General features: G+C 35.7%; 2 protein-coding genes and 1 long non-coding RNA gene across 3 annotated transcripts; 2 read left to right on the forward strand and 1 right to left on the reverse strand.

The window, feature by feature from the left end:
* Nucleotides 1–787: 787 nt before the first annotated feature.
* LOC147537259 (HAD-superfamily hydrolase, subfamily IG, 5'-nucleotidase) lies at nucleotides 788–8,074 on the reverse strand. The gene is made up of 14 exons (XM_086640815.1): nucleotides 7,642–8,074; nucleotides 7,500–7,533; nucleotides 7,204–7,404; nucleotides 6,932–7,068; nucleotides 6,684–6,833; nucleotides 5,907–6,008; nucleotides 4,931–5,095; nucleotides 4,668–4,778; nucleotides 3,741–3,838; nucleotides 3,453–3,576; nucleotides 3,212–3,301; nucleotides 2,482–2,526; nucleotides 1,675–1,995; nucleotides 788–1,190 (listed from the first exon to the last, which is right to left on the reverse strand). The coding sequence occupies exons 1-14, from the start codon at nucleotides 7,684–7,686 to the stop codon at nucleotides 1,164–1,166; spliced, it is 1,650 nt and encodes a 549-aa protein (XP_086496941.1). The 5' UTR covers nucleotides 7,687–8,074; the 3' UTR covers nucleotides 788–1,163.
* A 6,650-nt stretch (nucleotides 8,075–14,724) lies between these two features.
* LOC147537260 (uncharacterized) lies at nucleotides 14,725–17,606 on the forward strand. The gene is made up of 6 exons (XR_015226198.1): nucleotides 14,725–14,794; nucleotides 15,092–15,183; nucleotides 15,812–15,899; nucleotides 17,154–17,231; nucleotides 17,352–17,435; nucleotides 17,528–17,606. It is a non-coding gene; the product is annotated as an uncharacterized LOC147537260 (long non-coding RNA).
* Nucleotides 17,607–19,075: 1,469 nt separating this feature from the next.
* LOC147537261 (uncharacterized) lies at nucleotides 19,076–20,885 on the forward strand. Its single transcript, XM_086642752.1, has 2 exons — nucleotides 19,076–20,105; nucleotides 20,191–20,885. The coding sequence occupies exons 1-2, from the start codon at nucleotides 19,076–19,078 to the stop codon at nucleotides 20,883–20,885; spliced, it is 1,725 nt and encodes a 574-aa protein (XP_086498878.1).
* Nucleotides 20,886–20,924: the final 39 nt, after the last annotated feature.

Raw genomic sequence — 20,924 nt, forward strand, 5'->3', positions numbered from 1 at the left:
AAGAAAAACTGAGGCTCTACCATACTTCTTTTCCCTTTCTCCTTGCGCCTCACCACTATCTTTTCACCATCTTTATCCCAAGTACCATCTACTCTCTCTCTCCTCTCTAGAAACCCGAGAATGGGAAAACCCCAAATTGAATGTCATTGGAGTATTCTGACTAATATAAGGAAAGGTCAAAAAAAAAAAAAAAAGTATCCACTATTAAATTTGATAAATGAAATCATTACCGACTCAATCTTAAAATCTTAAATGTCACTTAAGATTTTGAAATGTCTCAACTACAAAATCTATTTTTAAAATCTCTTTTGAGTATCTCAAGTATTCTATTCATTAAATTTGATTTTAGAACGTATTTCTCCCTCACATGTCCAACACTTCGGTAATGATTATCTCCCGTTAGAACATCCTCATCAAAAAGGTAACAATTCTTCTAAGTAACCAGAAACCTAATAAAAGATTAACTATAAATAAATATCTCAAATAGTTGAGTTAAGTTTAAATTACGCAGGTCCAGCTGGCCCTGGCCCGTATAGGCAGTCCACAAGTCAGCTCAGCTGGCCTTTAGTAGCCCCCGTCTTTTCCACAGACTGGGCCTACCCATGTTAAAAGACTAGGGAAACCCAGCTTAAGCCTGTGACGAGCCATGGGTCAGACCATGTCAAACCAGACAACCATCTTTGGTTGGAGTAGTTACCAAGTTGATTCCCGTCCTCAAATCTCGGGTTCGAGACATTATATTATCTTTCAAAAAAATGGGCCAGCACTCGCACAAGACGGCATTGTATAGGATCAACAGGTGCAGGCATATTTGCAAATTCAAAATAGAATGAAAGTAAATCATTTGCCGAGTTCTATCCATGTTCATTCTTTATATGATTTCAAACGGAATTCTACTTCCTATTTTCTATACAAAAATGTATGACATGAAATATACTCAAAGAATAACAAAGTCAGAGATATACCTCCTGCCTTATTGTGGATATTGATCTTTCCCCTCTTCTTTCTAAAATGTTCTTTTTGTATAGTAGCTCATGTGAGATGGTATTATTTGTAATGTTAGAAGCTCAACTTGAACTTTTGAAAGACGTATCTTGTTCGTTAATAGGGAAATTCCAACATTCGAATTGAATTGAATTAAAGAAGATGAAACTATATGTTCTTCAAGTCCTGAACAAATTTGATGGAACCTGAATGAAAAAATAAATGTTAAATATCAGAACTCTTGAGAAAAAGTGAACCCCATAAATTAACAGAAGTTTGTGGGGGGCACCAATCAATCATGGAAAGTCTTGGCATAGACCACAGAGCCACAGAGGTACTGGACTCGTACTAGGTATCAGATAAAGACATAAAAGTGAGTTGCAAATGACCAAAACGGGGTTGCTACACGAGTATTTGGTAGTTATTAGGTCATTTGTTTTTTATCCACTAATTTTGCTTTGGGATATAAATTACAGAGAAATTTACCTAGAATGGTATTTTAACCTGTGCCAGTGTTCTGTGATGGTTTAAAACATTTCTAGTCCCTAAATTCTTAGTTTCGTCGACATAAGATCGTACTAAAACTATAAGTTAAATGTACTATGTTGAAGTGACGTCTAAATTTGTGATCCTGCTATTTCCATAAAACATAAACATGAAAGAAATGTGATATAAGAAGTAAGAGAATACCTTCACATGATGTGGCATGATCTTGATGTCGAAAGGCACATGAAGCCAAGCTTCTGGTGGATAGAAGAGGAAGTTCTCTGCTTTACTTGTATACACGTCAGCATATTGATGAATGTTGTAGGCGAAAGCAGATTCCTGTCCCGTATCAGTGAGGAAGGTAGCACCGAAAGAGTTATTAAACATGCTCCTCATTATAGAACGTGTTGCCTGCCTCTCCTCATTTAGCTCCTTCAGAAGTAAATCATAAGCTTGCCCTTTCCCATTATAAGCTACTGTTGCATGGAATTTCCCAAGTAGTTCTTGTATTATGTGAAATTTTGCCTACATATAGGAACAAAAAAAGATCGAAATAAGTGACAAGTTGATTAAACCCAACTTCAAAATTCAAATGAAAAGAGATTATCATCTAAATCAGAATGCAAGATTCCGGGATTGTTCTGGACTAAATGGGTTTTCATCAGAGTCCTGCTACTCTAATGACTAACATGAACCAATTCCATCAACTAAAAATCAGGGCCTCAGTTTTTTTTGCTTCCTTTTCTTGATGTGGTTTCTAAAAATTTTTAATTTGATGGCAAACAGGCTCAAGATTAGTTGTCCAATAGATGTTATCGTTATCCACTTTAGGGTTTTGGAAGTTCCAGAAGTCTATTTTGAGGAGGACATTTATGGTGAGGAGTGGACCCACACAATTAGGTTGAGTTATATGCACGGAGTTCTTTAGTGTTTAGGAGAGGAAATTTTTATACCTACCTGAGCAGTTGAAAGTCAATCTAAACAAATTGAAGGGAAAGAAAGATATAATACCTGTTGAAAGCGATAACTCTCGTTATTCTGTATTTGGATTTCATTCTGTATCAGCGAAAAAAAAAACTTGAATAAGAACAAAAGAAGCTTATGCTAGTTCTTGCATGCAAACTGTGCATCACTAGAATATGATCAGAGTTTATGCCACTCTGATTGATTCTCTCTAAAGAATCCTTACTGAAATCAAATGAATACTTTTAGCAACATGAACAATAACTGACATATGCCTCTCACAGTGTCACTACATCCAAATTGGCTAAATAAAATCCAGATTGGTCATGATCGACCCAGAGATTCAAGGTGAGTTGAATATCTCATACAATTGACCTGACTGATACATGTGGCTCGGCTTATGTTGATTGTGAGGGAGAAAAAGTGAAAAGAGTTCCTTAAGTACGCATACACATAATGGCTCACCATAACATAATTTTGAATAGCTCTATTTACCTAATCCAGAATTGGATTGAGTGGTGAAATACTTACATGTGGATACCAGCTCTCTCAACCATGCAGAAATACAGTAATGGGTCTCGTATAGCTTAAAGGAAAGAGATTACTATAGTGTGATTTATTAGGAAATTTAAAAGCCAGATTCTAAGGGTAAAGAACAGAAGACATTAAAGAAGTAGCCCCCAAACCAAGCCTGTTTTCCAGAAGAAACAGAATAATGTCTACGTTGATATTACTGAGTTTCAGAAGAATGAGCATAATGGCGGATTAAAGATCACACCTCTAATTCATGAATGATGGCAGCAGTGCGCCAACCAGCCTTTGAAGGTCCTCTTAGGTCGCTAAAAAGATGATCTCCAAAATATATGACCTAATGTACAAAAAGAAAAACCAAGATTATTTTCTCTTACTTTTGTATAGCATAACCCATGTTGGTTTACAGATATTACTACTCGAACAGTAAAAAGAAAAAACTTTCAAATTGCTAATTAAGTACACCCTTGAAATTAGATACAGCTTACCTCAGGACCATTCCACTTTGTAATTTGGAGGAAGGATTTAAGGCAGCCATGATAATAAACTTGGTTTGGAAGAAAGGCATCCACCTTTGAGAAGGCTAAAGTGTCTTTCTCAACGTCATAGCAGCTACAAGAATATTTAAGAAAAATGTAGGAAGAATGCATTAGCGAATAGTTTGGTCTTATTTCGGATCTTTAAAACAAGATATGAGGAAAATAAGCGAAGTCTACATCACATGTATGCATTATAAGTAATAGAAACATAAATAAGATTTAATTGAGAAGAATTACCGAAATGGATGCTCAGAAGTGTAAAACTCTGGTTTATTGGCTTGAGCAATCACAACATCAAAAAGCTCCCTCCAAGATTCACCAGTACCCATGAAGTCCTGTTTACAATTCAAAGAAATGTTCAAACGTCTCATATAGTCATGATTAACAGCATCCACATACAGAACATTTGAAAATGCTAATTCCCGGGTAGTAAAAAAAATTTAAGATGTATACATTTAATCGTTAACAGCCACACACAGACAGGATAAATCACTGACTAGGCAACTGCTTTGCTGAGCAACTGTGCCGACATCAACGAAGAGAACTTCATGGATGCCGTCATGGCGGTGCTCTTTTGAATCAAAGAGTAAAAGATCACGAGTAAACTAAAATTTCAGCTATCCCTTGCAAAATATGGCATTAATGAGCCATAAGAATCTCTGGAGGGCATAACACAACAGTATAAGGCTCCACCATAGAGATCAAATTGACATTATGTGCATAGGTATCTCTAGTCCATGAACTAGCATGGATATAACTTCCGCAGGAAATATGAACACCAAAATTGGAATATCGTAATAAGAAGATCAAATGTCAAGAATATAAATGCTTAATTTATATCATGGTTAATAATTGTAGAATATCTTAAAACTGAAAAGTTCACCCAGTTCTAATCATTCTACGCGCTAAGCATCTCAGACCACCCAATATCGAGTTAAACTACTTAGTCAGGATAACAGATTTACAAATGTCAAATGCATTAACAATAACAAGACATTCCAATAAGATGAAAGAAAGAGGGTGAGAAATCACTACGTGGTGATACTTTGTTGGATGTGTTATGGTCAAAAACCTCAATGAGTTTGAGTAGTTGAACCAATGAGCACATTCTTAAATTAGGAAAAAAAAAGCAAGAGAAAAAAAGGGATATTTCGGTAAAATCACCTCCAACATAAAGCGCATCCCTCCATCGACAAAATAATATGGAGAATTTGTCATCAGGAAAAGTTTCTTTCCCTTTTCCCTGAGCATTTTCAGAAATCGTAGCACCTGACCCTGGATATTCACCCATGTAATATTAAGATTGTTTACAAAAGACGAAAAAAATTGAGAGAACCATAAGAAGTTCTACAACCAATTTCTCTACAAAATTGAATATCAAAATTTAACTATAAAACAGTAATAATAGCCGATTAGTAAAAACTTACATTTTTCACAAGGTATCTTGGAGGATCTGAAAGAATTCCCCTGTGAACCAAACCACTCTGGTGAACATGTTGAATAGCACGATTTACATCTTGATATATGTAACAAGCATCAAACTGCAACTTAGCATCCACAAAATGTTGCACAATATCTGCAATTAGGCATGCCTACAGATAACAGATCCTTGCGTTATTATGTCGGACGGAAGGTTGAAAATTACATATGCCAACACACTGTATCATGTCAGTTACAAGTTACGGAAGAAGGTAAAAAACTGAATTTCTCACAGTGGGTATTTGCTATGTTTCATACAAAATTCCAGCTTTATATTAATTATCTAAATAAAAAACAAGACACCCCCTTCATACGACCTGAAAACTCAGACTCTCGGAGTATGATTTTCTACAAAAGCAATTGTAATTGATGAAATTAACTTCCTGAAAAAAATTCGAGCTCATTCGTCAATAAGTTTTGCACTTATAGTAGTTGTTACTTGATTATCTTGTGGGGAAAAGTCCCTTTTCACTTGAACTGTCTTTTCTGTGGTCGGGGACAAATGGCAAAGAACAAAACTGCTACACATCTTCCAATTGTTTGTCACCACTTTTCTCAGTTAATGCCTTTATATTTTTTTTGGATTCAAGTATAACATGTTCTGGGAGAAAAGGATAGCTTCCTGGATGAACTTTCTTTAAGAAAACAACATGGACGAACCAGATTAGTTATACACCAGATTAAAAACTAAAGAAGGTGAAAACTGCAATCATATTTTCATATGCTTCATTTGTGATACACTTGATTAAAGAAATAAATAGTGCTATACTGCTATAGAACATTTGATGACTAAACTTGCCACTTAACAAGTTTACCGGAAAATTCAAAATAGTTCTCTCTATGCACTAATTACATAAGTTAAAAAGCAACTGATGCAAAAGCTATAATGAGATAGGCAAATGAAATAACAAATATGAACCCTACCTCACTGAAGCAAAAGAAATCCATCAAACCAACAAGCCCACGAGCTTGATCTCGACCAATATGCCGTGTTCCATAAATTTCCTCTATTTCCTTCCGGCTAAGCTGGATTTCAGTTGAAGAGAAGATAAAAATAGTGTGAGATCTTGTCAAGGATAAAGTGAGCTCTAGAACATTTAAATAGTTTATTGTTAAAGCAATAAATGTAATTCTTCTCTTCTGCAACTTCGGGACATTCTCATCATCGTGGTCCGCAGCCTTATGAAAGAAAGGATGCAAAGTTTTTCTGTTGAATCAATAAAGAAGTGCTATAGAGGGCCAAAAAGCCCAGGGGTGTAAGGAAAACAAAAACGGAAGTATTACAGAAAGAAATCCTCAACAGACACACAACGACAAGTAAACAACTATGTTCTCGTATTTAAGAAGGAAACAGCTGAAGGTTTCCCTCAATGCCCAATGATATCAAAAAATTACAAAAGAAAAAGATATAAAATCTTTAGAACCAACTCTCATTTAAGTGGCAGTATTATACTATGCATCTATAGGTAGTGTTCCAGAAGTAACTTCACTTGTAACGTTAGTCCAAACCTTCCATTACCAGCTAAATGTTTTTTTAGCTCAAGTGTACATTATCACAATCTATGCCATGTTGATGAACAGAACTAAAATTTCTTTGGTTTCTGAGTAAGCACTGACATATATATAAGAGATAACTACATGGCTCTTATTGTAGCCAAATACCTTTAGCACATCAAATTAAAACAGTTCACAGCAAATTACCTTCCGTCTACCAAAGAAGCATCCATCAGGCTCAATGGACCCAAAGAAATCCAACTTCAAGAGGCATCCCTTTAGTTTATCATAATATAATCCTCGGATTGGGAAAGAAGGATCATATTTAAATTTCAGACAACTCTCTGGATACCTAAGCTGACAGAACCACACCAACCACAAAACCAAATTAATTCTCTTAAATTCCTGGAAGGCTGGAACAGCCTTAAAAAATAAATAATTACTTCCTCACGAACCTCATTTACGATATGCTCTTTTGCAAGATCATATATCAAAGTTTGTAGGTTAGCAGAGTAATGAGCCAATGTATAGTCATAATCAAAGCCGTACACTTGTATATTGTCCAATCGTAGGTTCTTATTGACGTATATACCTAGATTCCACAGGAAAAAAAGTATAATCGCTCTTGGAGTAAGAAAAAAGTTGTCATAATATTAGAATAATAATCATAGACTATAATTTTGAAAACTAAAAGAGAAAAAGTTAATCAGATAACGAGAAATTATACCTTCAGGATTCATCTTAGGCATTTGTTTGAGTGATTCAGGAATATTCAGAAAATTACTTTTAGCAACACTAAATTCACTTCGTATTTTTGCAATGTCAACATCCAAAAGCCCAATATCTGTGTCATTCTGGCATTTCAAAATAGTCTCATCTGCTTCTACTCGAGTTGTAACATTTCGACAGATTTCTCTCACTACAAACCCTAGAGAGAGAGAGAAATAGATAGCTAATGTATAAGAATCTATAAACATAAAGAAACAGTAAGATAAATAGATTGATAGAGTTAGAGAGAGAAACCTTCGCGAGCTGCTGAAGGCGAACATCTTATTCTCTGAAAAGAAGTAGAAGCATATTAGTAAACAAGAAGAACTGAAAATCAGAAACACATATTCAATTGAAATTGATCAATATAGAGATAGAGATAGAGATAGAGAGATACATGAAAGGAAGAACAGAAAGGGAGAATCCGGCGAAGTGAAGCCATTAATGAGGACAAATTCAGCTCTGCATTTTGAAGGTGGTTAAAATTTCTAGGGTTTTGTTTTCTCAGCAATCTTTGATTCTTCTCGTTCTCTTACTGATAAAAGGAAAAATCAGACCGCGACTGAAATGAAATGTGAAATGGCAGAGTTTATATGAAGTCTGAAAATTAAGTAATTCTCATTTAACCCATTGAAATTGTAAGTAATTTGAAATAGATCCTTGTGTTTTCCAGGATAGGTGATAAGCCTGCCAACAGGCCTGAAGATAAATGTGGAAAACGGTTAGTATGGCGGTGCTAGGTTAGACTTTCAAGACAATGATTAGGATGCCGCTCTACTATGACCGGATTGATAACCATCCGCTTTCCATAACAGATGCTCCTCTATGATAAGATGACTCAAGGGATGCCCAACTTTTACATGAATTGTATCTAGTGCCAATGGGCATAATCTCGCCAAGGGTACGTGGCAGGTTCAGATCTAGTGAGAGAAAGTGCTTGATTTTCTCTCGCTAGATCATGTCCGTTCAAGTACCCCGATCGAATTTAACTTTCTCTCACTAGATCATGCCCGTTTAAGTACTCCGGTCAGAATTCGGCCGTGATATTGATCGGGCATAACATACTTTTCTACTTGTTTTTTACATGGACTCTAAGATAATAAGGCTCATTACTTTTAATAATGTAGTGCAGATGCATTACAACGCAAATAAATAGAACTGAATAAATTTTATAATTATCATCACTATAGATATTTAAGACTCCAAAGGGCATATGAAGACTCTTGAAGTTATCCTAGGAAAAAAAAAGTCCATTCATATCTTTGTTTTATTTATATCTTTTAATACAAGTCAATAAAAATGGAGGTAATCTGTCGTTAATTTATCTTATGTCTAGTTGAAAGGTTCATCAAAATCATCCCTATGGTGAATTTATCTTATGTTTAGTTGAAAAGTTTACCAAAATTAAAACTTCACCTACAAATTATGTTACCCTTTCTCGTATGGTTCAACCAACCACTTTGAATCTTGATTATTGTGAATATGATTTATTAATGAGAGATTTTATAGGCAATGGTCAAAGTTGTTATAGGCAATCTCGCTAAAGGCAATTTCTAGTTTGGTTAAAAGAAACATGTGTTTAATAGGCAATGCAGCCTCAACCAAGGTTTGACCTAATGACGTCGGTCACCGTTTGACTCCGGTCACTATCTTGACTGAATTTTTTCTTTCTCTCTCTTCTTCCTTCCTTCATCTTCTTCTTCTGCTTCCTATTTTTCTCCTTCACTCTCATGTCTTTCTTCTTTCTCTATTGGCGGCGGAGGGGAGAACTCCCTTCCCCGACGGTCTGGTAAACCAAATCGTGAAGGTCTGGTTAACGAGACCTTCGTCTGGAATTGAAGAAAGATATTTTTTAGTAAGTCCTGTTGTTCGGAGATTTTTTTTTCGTGTGAGTGAAATTAATTCTCAAAGGTAACATTGCTTTTAACCAAACTTAGTCATGATATTGACCAAGTCAAGATTGTAAAACTACATTACATTTAACAATAAAGGACATTGCCTGTAAATCTCCCTTTATTAATAATTAGGTAGGATTCATAATTAGAAATCCGTTTGGAAAAAAATGCTCCTGGGAGGAGAACTACGCTCAGTGACGGAGTCACCACTTTTAGGTGATTCCATGCGGTTTTTGGGCCAGTTTCAGGCGGTTAAGTAGTTTTTTTTTCAACTTTTCTCTTCTATTTTGGCCCTCTTCGGGAGAATTTCATCCATTGAGATCTAGTCACTTTTCATCTTTAACTTGCTTTCCTTTTTATTTGTTGCATTCTTATCAATTTCAATCACCATGGATGCAAAACAAACACAATTTGTCGCCCAATTTGCGGCATTAACAACAGAGGACTGCCCGACGGTGGAGGTCGAGGGTTAAGATTTGATTGGACTGCCCGACGGTGGAGGTCGAGGGTTAAGATTTGATTGGCGCACATTTCGGTCATAATAAGAGTGGTGTTCTCAATGAAAACATATTAGATATTGGCCATGCCATGATGAGACTTTCTCGTGTTCTTCATGGTCCAAATAATTTGATTCTAACGGAGGTCATAGACAAATAATTTCTCATTCGGTTTACAACAACCACGGAACTTAGTCTTGCTCTCGACAGTTCACTGTGGGTAGTGGCAGATGAATTAATCATTTTAAAGGAGTGTGATGTTTCCATTCCACCAAGAGATCACTCATTTGATTCGGCTATGTTTTGGGTTCAAATGCACGGTATTACCAATCAGACACTTAAATAATATTATGGTGAACAGGTTAGCAAATTAATTAGGGCCTTACCAACCAACCACACAAGAAGATGCCAATAAATGGAGTGTATATGGTCGTGTTAAAATAGAATTCAACATCCTCGAAGCCCTTCCCCAACGATTGAACCTTCGGTTGTCCAACATCAACTTATTTCCGTTGAATTACGGTTCGAACGTTTACCTAGGGTTTGTGTTTCTTGTGGAATCACTGGACACACGATTAAGTTTTGTACGACCATCCTTGAATTTTAAGATCTCCTTAAATGGAATGTTACTGACGAGTAAGAGGATTGGGTTTTAAAGCAATAAAACCCAAATATCGCGAGTCCTTCAAAATTCCATTCAGTGTGCGTCGAATCAACGGTGAAATGGAATCCTTTTTACCTTTAAATGTTCAGATGGTTGAGTCGTTGGGGGGGGGGGGGGGGTACAGACTGTTCTTCGAGTTAGGAGATGAATGCAAAACAAAACTCAGATTCTATTCATAACATATTCGGTGACCTATTGGACTCATTGAACCAGGCGAAAAAAATCTAAAGTTATACAGGTTAATGGTTCAACAAGGGTTTTCATGATTCCGAGTCCTATATCTAATACCGGGATGGGTCAGACTGAGGAACGTATGCAAAAAATTTATAAACGTTTGTTTGGTAAACCATCGACTACAAAGGCAGAACTTGCACGGGTCACGGTTACCCCAAAGCTCCATGAGTTGCTTCTCTTGGAATTGTGGGGGATTGAGGAATGCTCCGACAAGAGAAACTCTTAAACAGTTCCTTAAGGCGACTGTTTTTTTTTGGGTTTTTTATTTGAAACTCGTCTTACTTCCTTATTACGTATTCCTGATTTTAGCTATGCAGGTCTTGAACATGTGTACCAGGTTCCATCGCAAAGTCGAAGTGGTGGACTCCTATTGTTATGGTCACAAGCGATGAATATTAATATTATCTCTTCATCTTTCAATTTAATTCGTATTACTATTTCTGACCAGGATAATATCCAGGATTGGCATCTCTTATGTGTTTATGACGTTCCAATGAATAAGGTGGCCAATACGCGGACAACCGTTTCTCTTATAATGGACAACTATCTTATGTGGACAACGTAAAAAAATTAAATTTTTATATGTACATCAGTTTCTAAGGGGACAACTCTCTATTATTTTCACTCAAGTCCTCTTAGAATCAGATGTATTATTTGATGACCTCCCTCTTTCTCCATAAACCCTAGGTTAGTTAGTCTTCATCTCTTCTATTACTTGTTCTTCATCGTCACCCAAATTTTTAGAGAGAGAAATTCCTTGGAGAAGCATTGGTGGTTATGGCATCAAACAAAGGCAAGAGAGTTGTTGTAGAATCTTCCCAAAGACAAAGGTTAGAACCCTAAAACTCTAAAACCAACCATGAAGAAGAAGATGGTACTGATGGGAGAGAAAATCAGAGAAGATGTGGAAGACGAAGATGGATCTGTTGGTTCCGACTCTGAAAACGATGGTGAAGAGGAAGATGAATATGGTAATTGGGGTTCTGCAAATATATGGCATAACAGAACCTCACTTGCGACGAAAATCTGGCATAATCAGAGAACTTGCTAGATTTTCGTCGCAACTTAGCTTCTGTTATGCAATATTTTCGTCGGTTTCCTGCGAAAATATGACATAACAGAAGCTAAGTTGCTACGAAAATCTGGAAAATTGTCCGATTTTGCCAGATTTTCGTCGCAAGTTATGTTCTGTTTTACCTCATCAATGTCATTAATGCCTATTATAGAAATGTCCGGAAAAACTTCTTCAGGTGCAGATTGAGGGATTTTGTCTTCTTCATCCATCTAGGGTTTGATAAAAAGAAATGGTAGAAACTACAGTTTACTTTTAGTAGAAGTGAAGAAAGAAGAATAAGACTAAGAAGAGATTTTTTCTTCTTCATCCATCTAGGGTTTGATAAAAAAAATGGTGGAAACTACAGTTTACTTTTAGTAGAAGTGAAGAAAGAAGAATAAGGAAGAAGAAGACAGTTTAGGTTTTCAATCTTTAACTATTGTTTTTGTTAGTAGTGCACAAGTTACTAATTATTAGTATTTAAGACTTTATGGAGTTGTCCCCTTATTAAATCAAAGTCAACTAAGTCAAGCATAGTTGACTCGTATCGGGCCCGAAAATAGTTGTCCATATAAGAAAAACGGTTGTCCTCGTATTGGCCACCATTATTTTTGTTAGTATTCCACAAGTTACTAATTATTAGTATTTAAGACTTTATGGAGTTGTCCCCTTATTAAATTAAAGTCAACTAAGTCAAGCATAGTTGACTCGCATCGGACCCAAAAATAGTTGTCCGTATAAGAAAAACGGTTGTCCGCGTATTGGCCACCATGAATAAAGGATAATCAGACAGTGCGGATTGAGGTCTTTATCCAATGTTTTTTTTAATGGACTATGTTATACGTTAGTCATTACATGACATTGATACGTCATCAAAATGTGATAAGTACGATAACTGTCGAAATTAAACTACAAATGAAAGAGGTCCAAAACCCAACTACAGTAAAAGAGGCCTAAAGTCTAACAAACTCACCATTTATATTTTTAATAACTCAAATTCAATAACCATGGATTCGACCTCCTATGAAATAGACTAGGTTTCCTCCCCGTCCTACGGACGGGAAGATCCCTCTCGGCTAACGCCTTTGAGAAAGATACCCTTCTTTTTTTAGTCTATTTACATAGAAAGGATTTTATATCGTCCGTCGGACGTGTTCCCAACCAAATTTCTAAAATAAAATGGACGGTCAAACTTATCTCCTAAAATCGACTTAGCTGTTTTAATATAATACATGTTTAGGTTTATGTCAAACAGTTTGAACCACTTGACCATCAAGTGATGACCCAATGAATCTTTTAGGATGCTACTATATGCAACTTCAGTTTTGCTAAGGACAACTATTAGACAAAAATCTATATAATAATTCAGCTAGGTTTTTTGCTTAGTCATAAACGTTGTCTGTAAATCTTGACCCTGCATTTTTAGTTGTTAAATCGGGTCCCTTAATCAAAAACACTAAATTTAATCTAACGACCTAGAACTTCAATTTTCTTTCACAAGCTTATAACACTAATCACACGTCCACTCTTAACTTCCCCATGATCTTCCATTTTTTTTTAGAAACACACGTTCCACTCTTAACTCATCTTCTCTCCTAAGTTGCGATTCACCATGATCTCTCCTCCATCCTCCTCCATGATCTCCATCATCTCCAACTTCTCCATAATAAACTCACTGAAATTGAAGAACTATATCCAAATTGTTCCTAACGTGAAGTGGAGTTCGACTACTCCGTGTTTCTCAATTGGAAAGTCAGTAACCCTTCTTCTAAAACCCTACCTGAATCTGTTTGATTGTTCTTCGTTTCATTACTGGAAACTGTAGTTTTCATTCGTTTCACTTTTGAGGAATTTGTATTTGGTTCATGCAGGAATAAGAAGCTTAAGAAGTTCTGGAAGCTTAACAAAACACTGTTTTTCCAATCATCAATTGAAGAATCAACTAAGTGTCAAGGTAACTTGAATAATTTCTCTAGATTTCTTCTAAATTTGTGGTGTGAAATTACTTCTACTTGATGCACACTACATGTTTGCATAAATGTTCCAGAGAAACTGAAGTTAATAGGAAATTTAGACTTAAGGCTCGCTTAATTTCAATTCGATTAAATAGTTTATTGAGATTTGAATGTAATTTCAATTTCAATGTTTATTACTTGGATAGAAACATTAAATTGGTGTAATTTTTAGGAATCAACGTTTCATCCATAGGATAGGGAAGGAAAGGTGTGTGGTGGTGGGGGCATTTCCTTTGCTTGACCTCTTTTGGTAGCCAAATAGAGCCTTTCATAGACATCCAAGATTTTAGAACTACTCAAGATTCACAATTAGTTATATGCTGGATAAAGTCTAGATTAGAATTTCCAAACAAACTTTAGTTTTCCCATAAATACATATATAGATATGTCAATCATCAATTCATGGTGCATCACTTTTAAATCTTCAGTTCAAAAATGGAGACCCGTCACTCCTGTGTTGGCCTTAGTTAAAAGACATCATTTTCGGGCTTACCATACTCTTGCAAGTTTGTAATCCGTGTAAACCAGGCATAATGAGCTAAAACTAAAAATAAATACATTTACGTAATATAGACAAAACAAATTTTAGCTTAGCGACTTCTGAACCATCTATCTAATTTATTTTACATTTACTATAGAGAAAAATTCAAGTAGTTTTTTGTTTAATGGTCCGCCTGGGATTCTTTAACATAGTTTGTTTAGAGTTCCTCCCGTTGGCCTTTATCATAGTTTGGTATCATGCATTTCTAGATAAAAATACCTTTTTGTTCTTTAATGACAGATATGTGCATATTTTCAATAAAAAATAATACAATTAGGGTTTATTTCATGACAAAGATATGTTAGATGACATTTAATTGTTAAGAAGATCATAGTTGTTGACATTTAATCGGAGTCACTATGATCTTCTTAACTTTAGATTGGAGTCACTATGTAGAGGCACTCACAGGCAAATTTTTTCAAAAGCACACATTGTCTTTGAATCCAGTCCACCTCAAACTGTATAAATATTCATTCAGACACCAAAGGTAGCCTCAATCTTAAGTTGTGAAATGTAACTCGAGTTTGATTTCAGGATATTAATTTTGTTTGGATCATGTGTCTGACTCATTTGTTAGGTACTCGAGCTGCACCAAGGAAAGTTGGATCTGCTGCATCTACTTAAGAGAAGTTTAGAGAGATGTCGAAAAGGTAATACTTGAGTAGTTTGCTTCAGTCTTTTGATATCATGAACTTCTACAGTAGTTTAACAAGTTGTGCTTTAGTCGTGATATTATAATTTTTTGAAAGAGAATGTTAAGGTTTTTTAGCTCAGATATTGTTTGTTATCATTGAAGTCATTTTGTCATTACCAATTGATTTTGAAGTGAGTTCGTAAATGTTCAGATTTATTTATTGTTCGATACACCTTTTTTTGTTGTTTAGAATTTTTAAAGATGCAGTGAAGGTTTTGTTCATGATGAAGAACACTTTTATTTTTCATGACAGGATAGTGCAGGTATAGGGTTAAAAAGAGTGATGCGGTGAAAATCGATTACTTTCGTCAAAGTCGTGGACAACCAAGAACAAGAGGAGGATATGTATGACTTATACCGTTGGCATATATAATTCAACGTATTTTGAGAGAAGAAGCCTTTGTTAATAATAGGAATTTTATATATGTGGGTTGCTCAATCGATATAACAATTAGTGGCCATAATGCATTTTTAGAGAAGTAAGAATACATACACTATCTAGAGACTCCAACAAACTTATTATTGTGGGTATAGCCTCCAATATTTTGTATAACACCAAGTTCTTTTATTGTCTTTCTAAATGGAGCAACAAAAGGAATTCAGAGATTGAAAAAAAGTTCAGTAGTTTGATTTGGTTCTGGTATCGTTAGGATGATTGTCCATATGTAATTTTCTAACTTTTAAAATCTCTTAAACTTATAATCACCCGTAGTAAGGATGATTGGTTATGAGAACTGATGAGAAGTAGTTAGGATGATTGGTTTACCACACTGACTTGGTTCTGGTATCGTGATTACTCATAGTCACGTACACAAACTTACTTGGTTCCGGTATCGTGAATACTCTTAGTGGTAAGATTTAGGCTTTACAAATTCAGTATTTAGTTACGTACACTTGGTTCATATGTTCTGATTCAACTAACCAGAATGATCTTTGGGTTGTTTTCTTTTCTGATCAATGTTTTTAATTTCAGTTCATGATGATAATCATATTGCCCTAAAGAAAGGATTGTTTCGTTTACTACAAATACACTTGGCCCATTTGGATTGCCGCTGAGACCCGTAAGTTTCACACTCATATTTTAAATTTTATGTTGTATATGCATGTACGCTAACCTGTCACTAACCAATTTGATATCATGTCCTTAGCGATCCAAGTAGATAGGTAATTTGATTTTCGAACAGTTCCCAACAACTCATAGTGTAGATCTACTGCCGTACAAGCTGGGCTTGAACAGATTGTTCACTTAGAATATCACCATCACTCTTATTGAGACAAACAGATAAACAATCAATATTAATACAATGAAGTTCAATCTTCCTGTAAACATCTCCAAGTTTTTAGTGTTCTCTAACTGAATTATTTTATTTTATTACACTGTAAAATCTGGCAACTTAGTCTTCATTTGGGAAGGACATGTTGTTGCACCATCAGTCTCAATCCTAACAGATAAACATACAACAATCAACAAATTACGTGTACTGTGGCTTAAGTTTGGAGACATATACTCCATTAAAGTTTAAACCACAGTACATTATTGGATTTCAGTTCAATAAACTTTTAGCTAACGAGTTGTTCAACCTTAATCCTAATCAAATCGTAACCCAATGACTAACACATGAATGTAAAATTTGGTAACCCAATAGTTATGGTTCATTAAGCCATAATTTTATTTTCGACAATTCTCAACAAGGTCCTATGTTGCTTCATATAAATTAAACATTCTTCATATAATTCAATAATAGATTCTTAAGTCATAAATATTCAATTTCTTCATTATTTATGACAACTTGTTCAATCTTTCTTTAATTAATCTATAGTGTAAAAAATATAGGTTCTCTAAATTTTGTGCTACAGAGGACCTATAAACTATTAGAATCGGAATTTTAAGTCGATCATGTGGTTCCTTGCGCAATATAAAGTTTGAATGAATCTCATGTATTTGTTTACAACTAATGCCAACATATGTATTTTATTTGTTGTAAAACTAATGCCAACATATGTACAAAATGTGTACTTATTCAGATAAAGTTTAAAATATTGTGAGCAGACAATGCATATGCCAGTGTTCGAATACAACGGTATATACGTTCAAATTCAATAATCTAAACTCCAAAACTTTTTATATTACATAAGCTCATGAACCTTAGTTCCAAAATCGAGTTCAGCAACAATTGTCTATAGAAATAATGATAGTTACTGACTGAAATTTTCATCACCATATTGTCGATATATATAAGCTAAAAGTAGTTACTGATTGAAACGATTGTGTAGTAACACATTCATCACTCTCACTCACATTTTTTCTGCGACAGGAGTTACTCTTAAACAGAAGAGCGGTCTAGAAGAACCTTCAGCTGCTTCATATAGGAGTTCTTATATACCTATTCTAGGTAAGAAATTTTATTTGATATATACATGTTCTTTTTTAGCTTCCCAGGTGTGTATAGTTTTAATCTGCATCCTTAGTCGTGAAATCTAAATTGAAATGGTACAATGTATTTGGTACTTAGGGCTTTTATCCTATGTCAGAAAGTACACGAGAAAGTGTTACGGTTAATGATACTTCTGGAGACCACACAGTGGAGCAATTAAATGTATGCACTCAGTTCATTCAAATGATTGGTCATTATTTTTCAAATTATTTAGATTACATGTTTATGTATAAAATACACATGCAATGCAATAGGTTCGTACAATTGCGCAACGACTCCGTCGTGAAAGGGAAAGGGCGATACGTCTAGAAAAAGGGAAAGAAAAAGAAAATCAACCATCTGTATGTATCATTATGTATGTTTTTTTTATTGCATTAATTCCTTGCTTACCATGATCAACTAATTGCACAGGAAGCGGGTGACAATCTAACTCATAACAACAACGACTCACGACTTCCTCCCAACCAAGTAGTATCTGAATTTGGTCGATAGGTAGTACACTCGACATTGAGTCGTACACGTTCGTCTAAGCGCCCGAGGGAGTATTGTGAAAGTTCTGAACACAATTTTCCACCTATTGAAGATCAAATTGAAGATGGTAGTAGTGAAGATGAGTTAAATACAAATACACAAATTTTAAGGAATCACATCACTACCGTTTCTATCGAACGTCATTCTCTTGGACCAATGAATATAGTGTGCCCTCATTGTAAAGCTCTACATTGGATTGATGAAAGATTGCTCAGTTCTTCTATCAAAACGCCTTTCTTTGGAACATGTTGTTTGCAAGGGAAGATATGTCTCCCGGACCTCCGTGAACCACCTCCAGCCCTTAAAGCTTTATATGATGGTGATGATTATTTATCAACCTCATTTAGGTCGAACATTCGAAGATACAATGCCGCAAATGCGTTTACAAGTTTGGGTTGCTCATTAGAATCAAGAATTTTAAATGGAAGAGGTCCTAAATCCTTTACCATACATGAAGAGTTGCGTCATAGAACAGGATCTCTCTTGCCTGATCCAGGAATGCAGGGATCATATGCGCAACTCTATATTTATGATCCTTCTTCTGCTTTAAGAATTCGTAGTGGAAGAAATGAGGACTTAGATGTTACTGTTTTCCAAATTACTCAAGATACCATGTTGGCTCATAATGTCTTTTATCCCAAATTCTGTCAGGCTTACTCAATTTTAGATGTCTTAAATTCGGATGATCAAAATTTACCTATTCGTCTTCATTATAGTGCAGCGACTGATCGAAGACGTTATAATCTACCAGATGCGGATGAAATTGCTGTTATTTTACCTGGAGATGGTAGTGAAATTACTACGTCGAGAGATATTATTCTGCACTTGAAGGGCGACAACTACTGAGGATATCTGAATGTCACCCAACATATTTGCCACTGCATTATGTCTTATTTTTTCCTTTATAGATGCTTGGTTGGGAACCCGAACTTAAGCAGTGGGATGTCCGACTCAGTAGACGCAGTACTACACGACTAACTCAGATGCAGTACTTTAGTTATCGCCTCTTTCAACGTCCAGACAAATATTCAACAATTTTATGAGGCGGTAAATTATTTCAAGAGTTTTTAGTAGATGCATGGGCAACGACGGAGTAAAACCGCTTAAGATATATAAGGCACCATCAAAGTAACCTGCATTCAGAGTTATATAAGGGGCTCACTGATATAGCAGATGATGGGCTACAACCGGATCAAGTGGGTTAGAGATTCATCTTACCATCTTCATTTATGGGTGGTAGTAGACATCTATTTGAAATATATCAAGATTCGATGGCAATCACACGATACCACCACCATCCTGACATCTTTCTGACGATGATTGCAAATCCGAAGTGGCCTGAAATAACGTCTACTCTTCTGCCTAATCAGACGGTTCTTGATCGTCCTGATTTGGTTGCACGAGTTTTTGAGTTAAAAAGGAAAAAGTTAATGGACGTGATTAAAATAGCTGAAGTGTTTGGTAAAGTTGTTGCTCATGTTTTCACAATTGAGTTTCAAAAACGTGGTTTACCTCATATGCATGCCCTCATATTTCTACAGGAATCAGACAAAATTCACGAGGTTGATCAAGTCGATCGCGTTATTTCTGCAGAATTTCCAGATGAAAATGAGGATCCACTACTTTTTCAGACCGTAAAAAATTGTATGCTTCACGGTCAATGTGGTAAGGAAAGGCTTGACGCACCATGCATGAGCAAAGGAAAGTGTACAAAAGGTTATCCACAAACTTTTGTGGCTCAAACAACATTAGGCGAAGATGGATATCCGATATACCGTCGTCGGAATGATGGACGTGTTTTTACCATCAGGGGTCATCCTTTTGATAACAGAGATGTGGTTCCTTACAATCCATATCTTTCGAAACTGTTCGATTGTCATATTAATGTTGAAGTATGTGCAGGTGTACGGTGTGTGAAATATATTCACAAATACATCTTTAAGGGAGATGATCGTGCTACTGTAATTGTGGGAGCGAGAGATGAGATTCAACAGTACCTCGATTCTAGGTACATTGCACCACCAGAAGCTGCTTGGAGATTATTTGGATATGTGTTACATGAAGAGAAACCAGCTGTAGTGAGATTGGCAGTACATCTACCTGGTATGCATCATGTTATCTTTGATCCAGATGAACAACCCGGGGTTATTCAACGTCGAGCTGCAGAACAAAAGTCTTCTTTAATGTCATTTTTTACCTGTTGTGAAAATGATCCAAGTGCAAAAGCTTACACTTATCAAGAGTTTCCCGAACACTTTGTCTGGGATAAACAAAATAAGGTTTGGTATAAAAGAAGAAGAGGTTTCGCTATAAGGGAGGATGTATTTTGTCAGTCCTAATGCAGGAGAAAGATTTTACTTACGGTTATTATTAACTGTTGTAAAAGGTCCTTCATCATTTGAAAGTTTGCGAACTGTAAATGGTGAGTTATATGACACTTTCAAATCGGCATGTGTTGCCCGTGGACTTTTAGAAGATGATGGAGAGTGGATTAGATGTTTACAGGAAGCAGTTGTTATGAATACTGGATACCAGTTGAGGAGGCTTTTCTGTGTCATTCTCTTAGAATGTCATCCATTGAATCCGCATGATTTATGGGGCAAGTTTGCAATAAACATATGTGATGATCTTGCACATAAACTTCGAACAACACATGAAATTACCAATCCAACCGAGACACAAATACTTGATTATGGGTTGTATCACCTTAATGAACTGCTCTTAGAGTCGGGAAAGACCCTTCAAGATAACTTTCTAACCATGCCAAAACCCCAACAAATGTGGACTGAAATTTTGGGTAATAGATTGATTTATGACAATATGCAGCTTCGAATGTCTATAAATGAATCAGATGTAACTTCAAATGTCGAACGCCTAAACAGTGATCAACGATCCGCTTATGAGACTATAATTAAGTTTGTAAATGATAACGAAGGTCGCACATTTTTCTTAAATGGCGGTGCTGGAACTGGTAAGACTTTTTTATATCACACAATTGCTGCCTCATGTCGTATACGGGGCAATATAGTTATTACTGTTGCTTCTTCTGGTATTGCGTCTTTACTATTGGTTGGCGGTTGAACGGCTCATTCCACGTTTCGTATTCCTTTGGATGTACAT

The sequence above is a fragment of the Eschscholzia californica genome, unplaced genomic scaffold, assembly GCF_041429995.1.
Source record: "Eschscholzia californica isolate CP2 unplaced genomic scaffold, dmEscCali1.0.p SCAF_5, whole genome shotgun sequence".
In the NCBI taxonomy this organism is placed as follows: domain Eukaryota; kingdom Viridiplantae; phylum Streptophyta; class Magnoliopsida; order Ranunculales; family Papaveraceae; genus Eschscholzia; species Eschscholzia californica.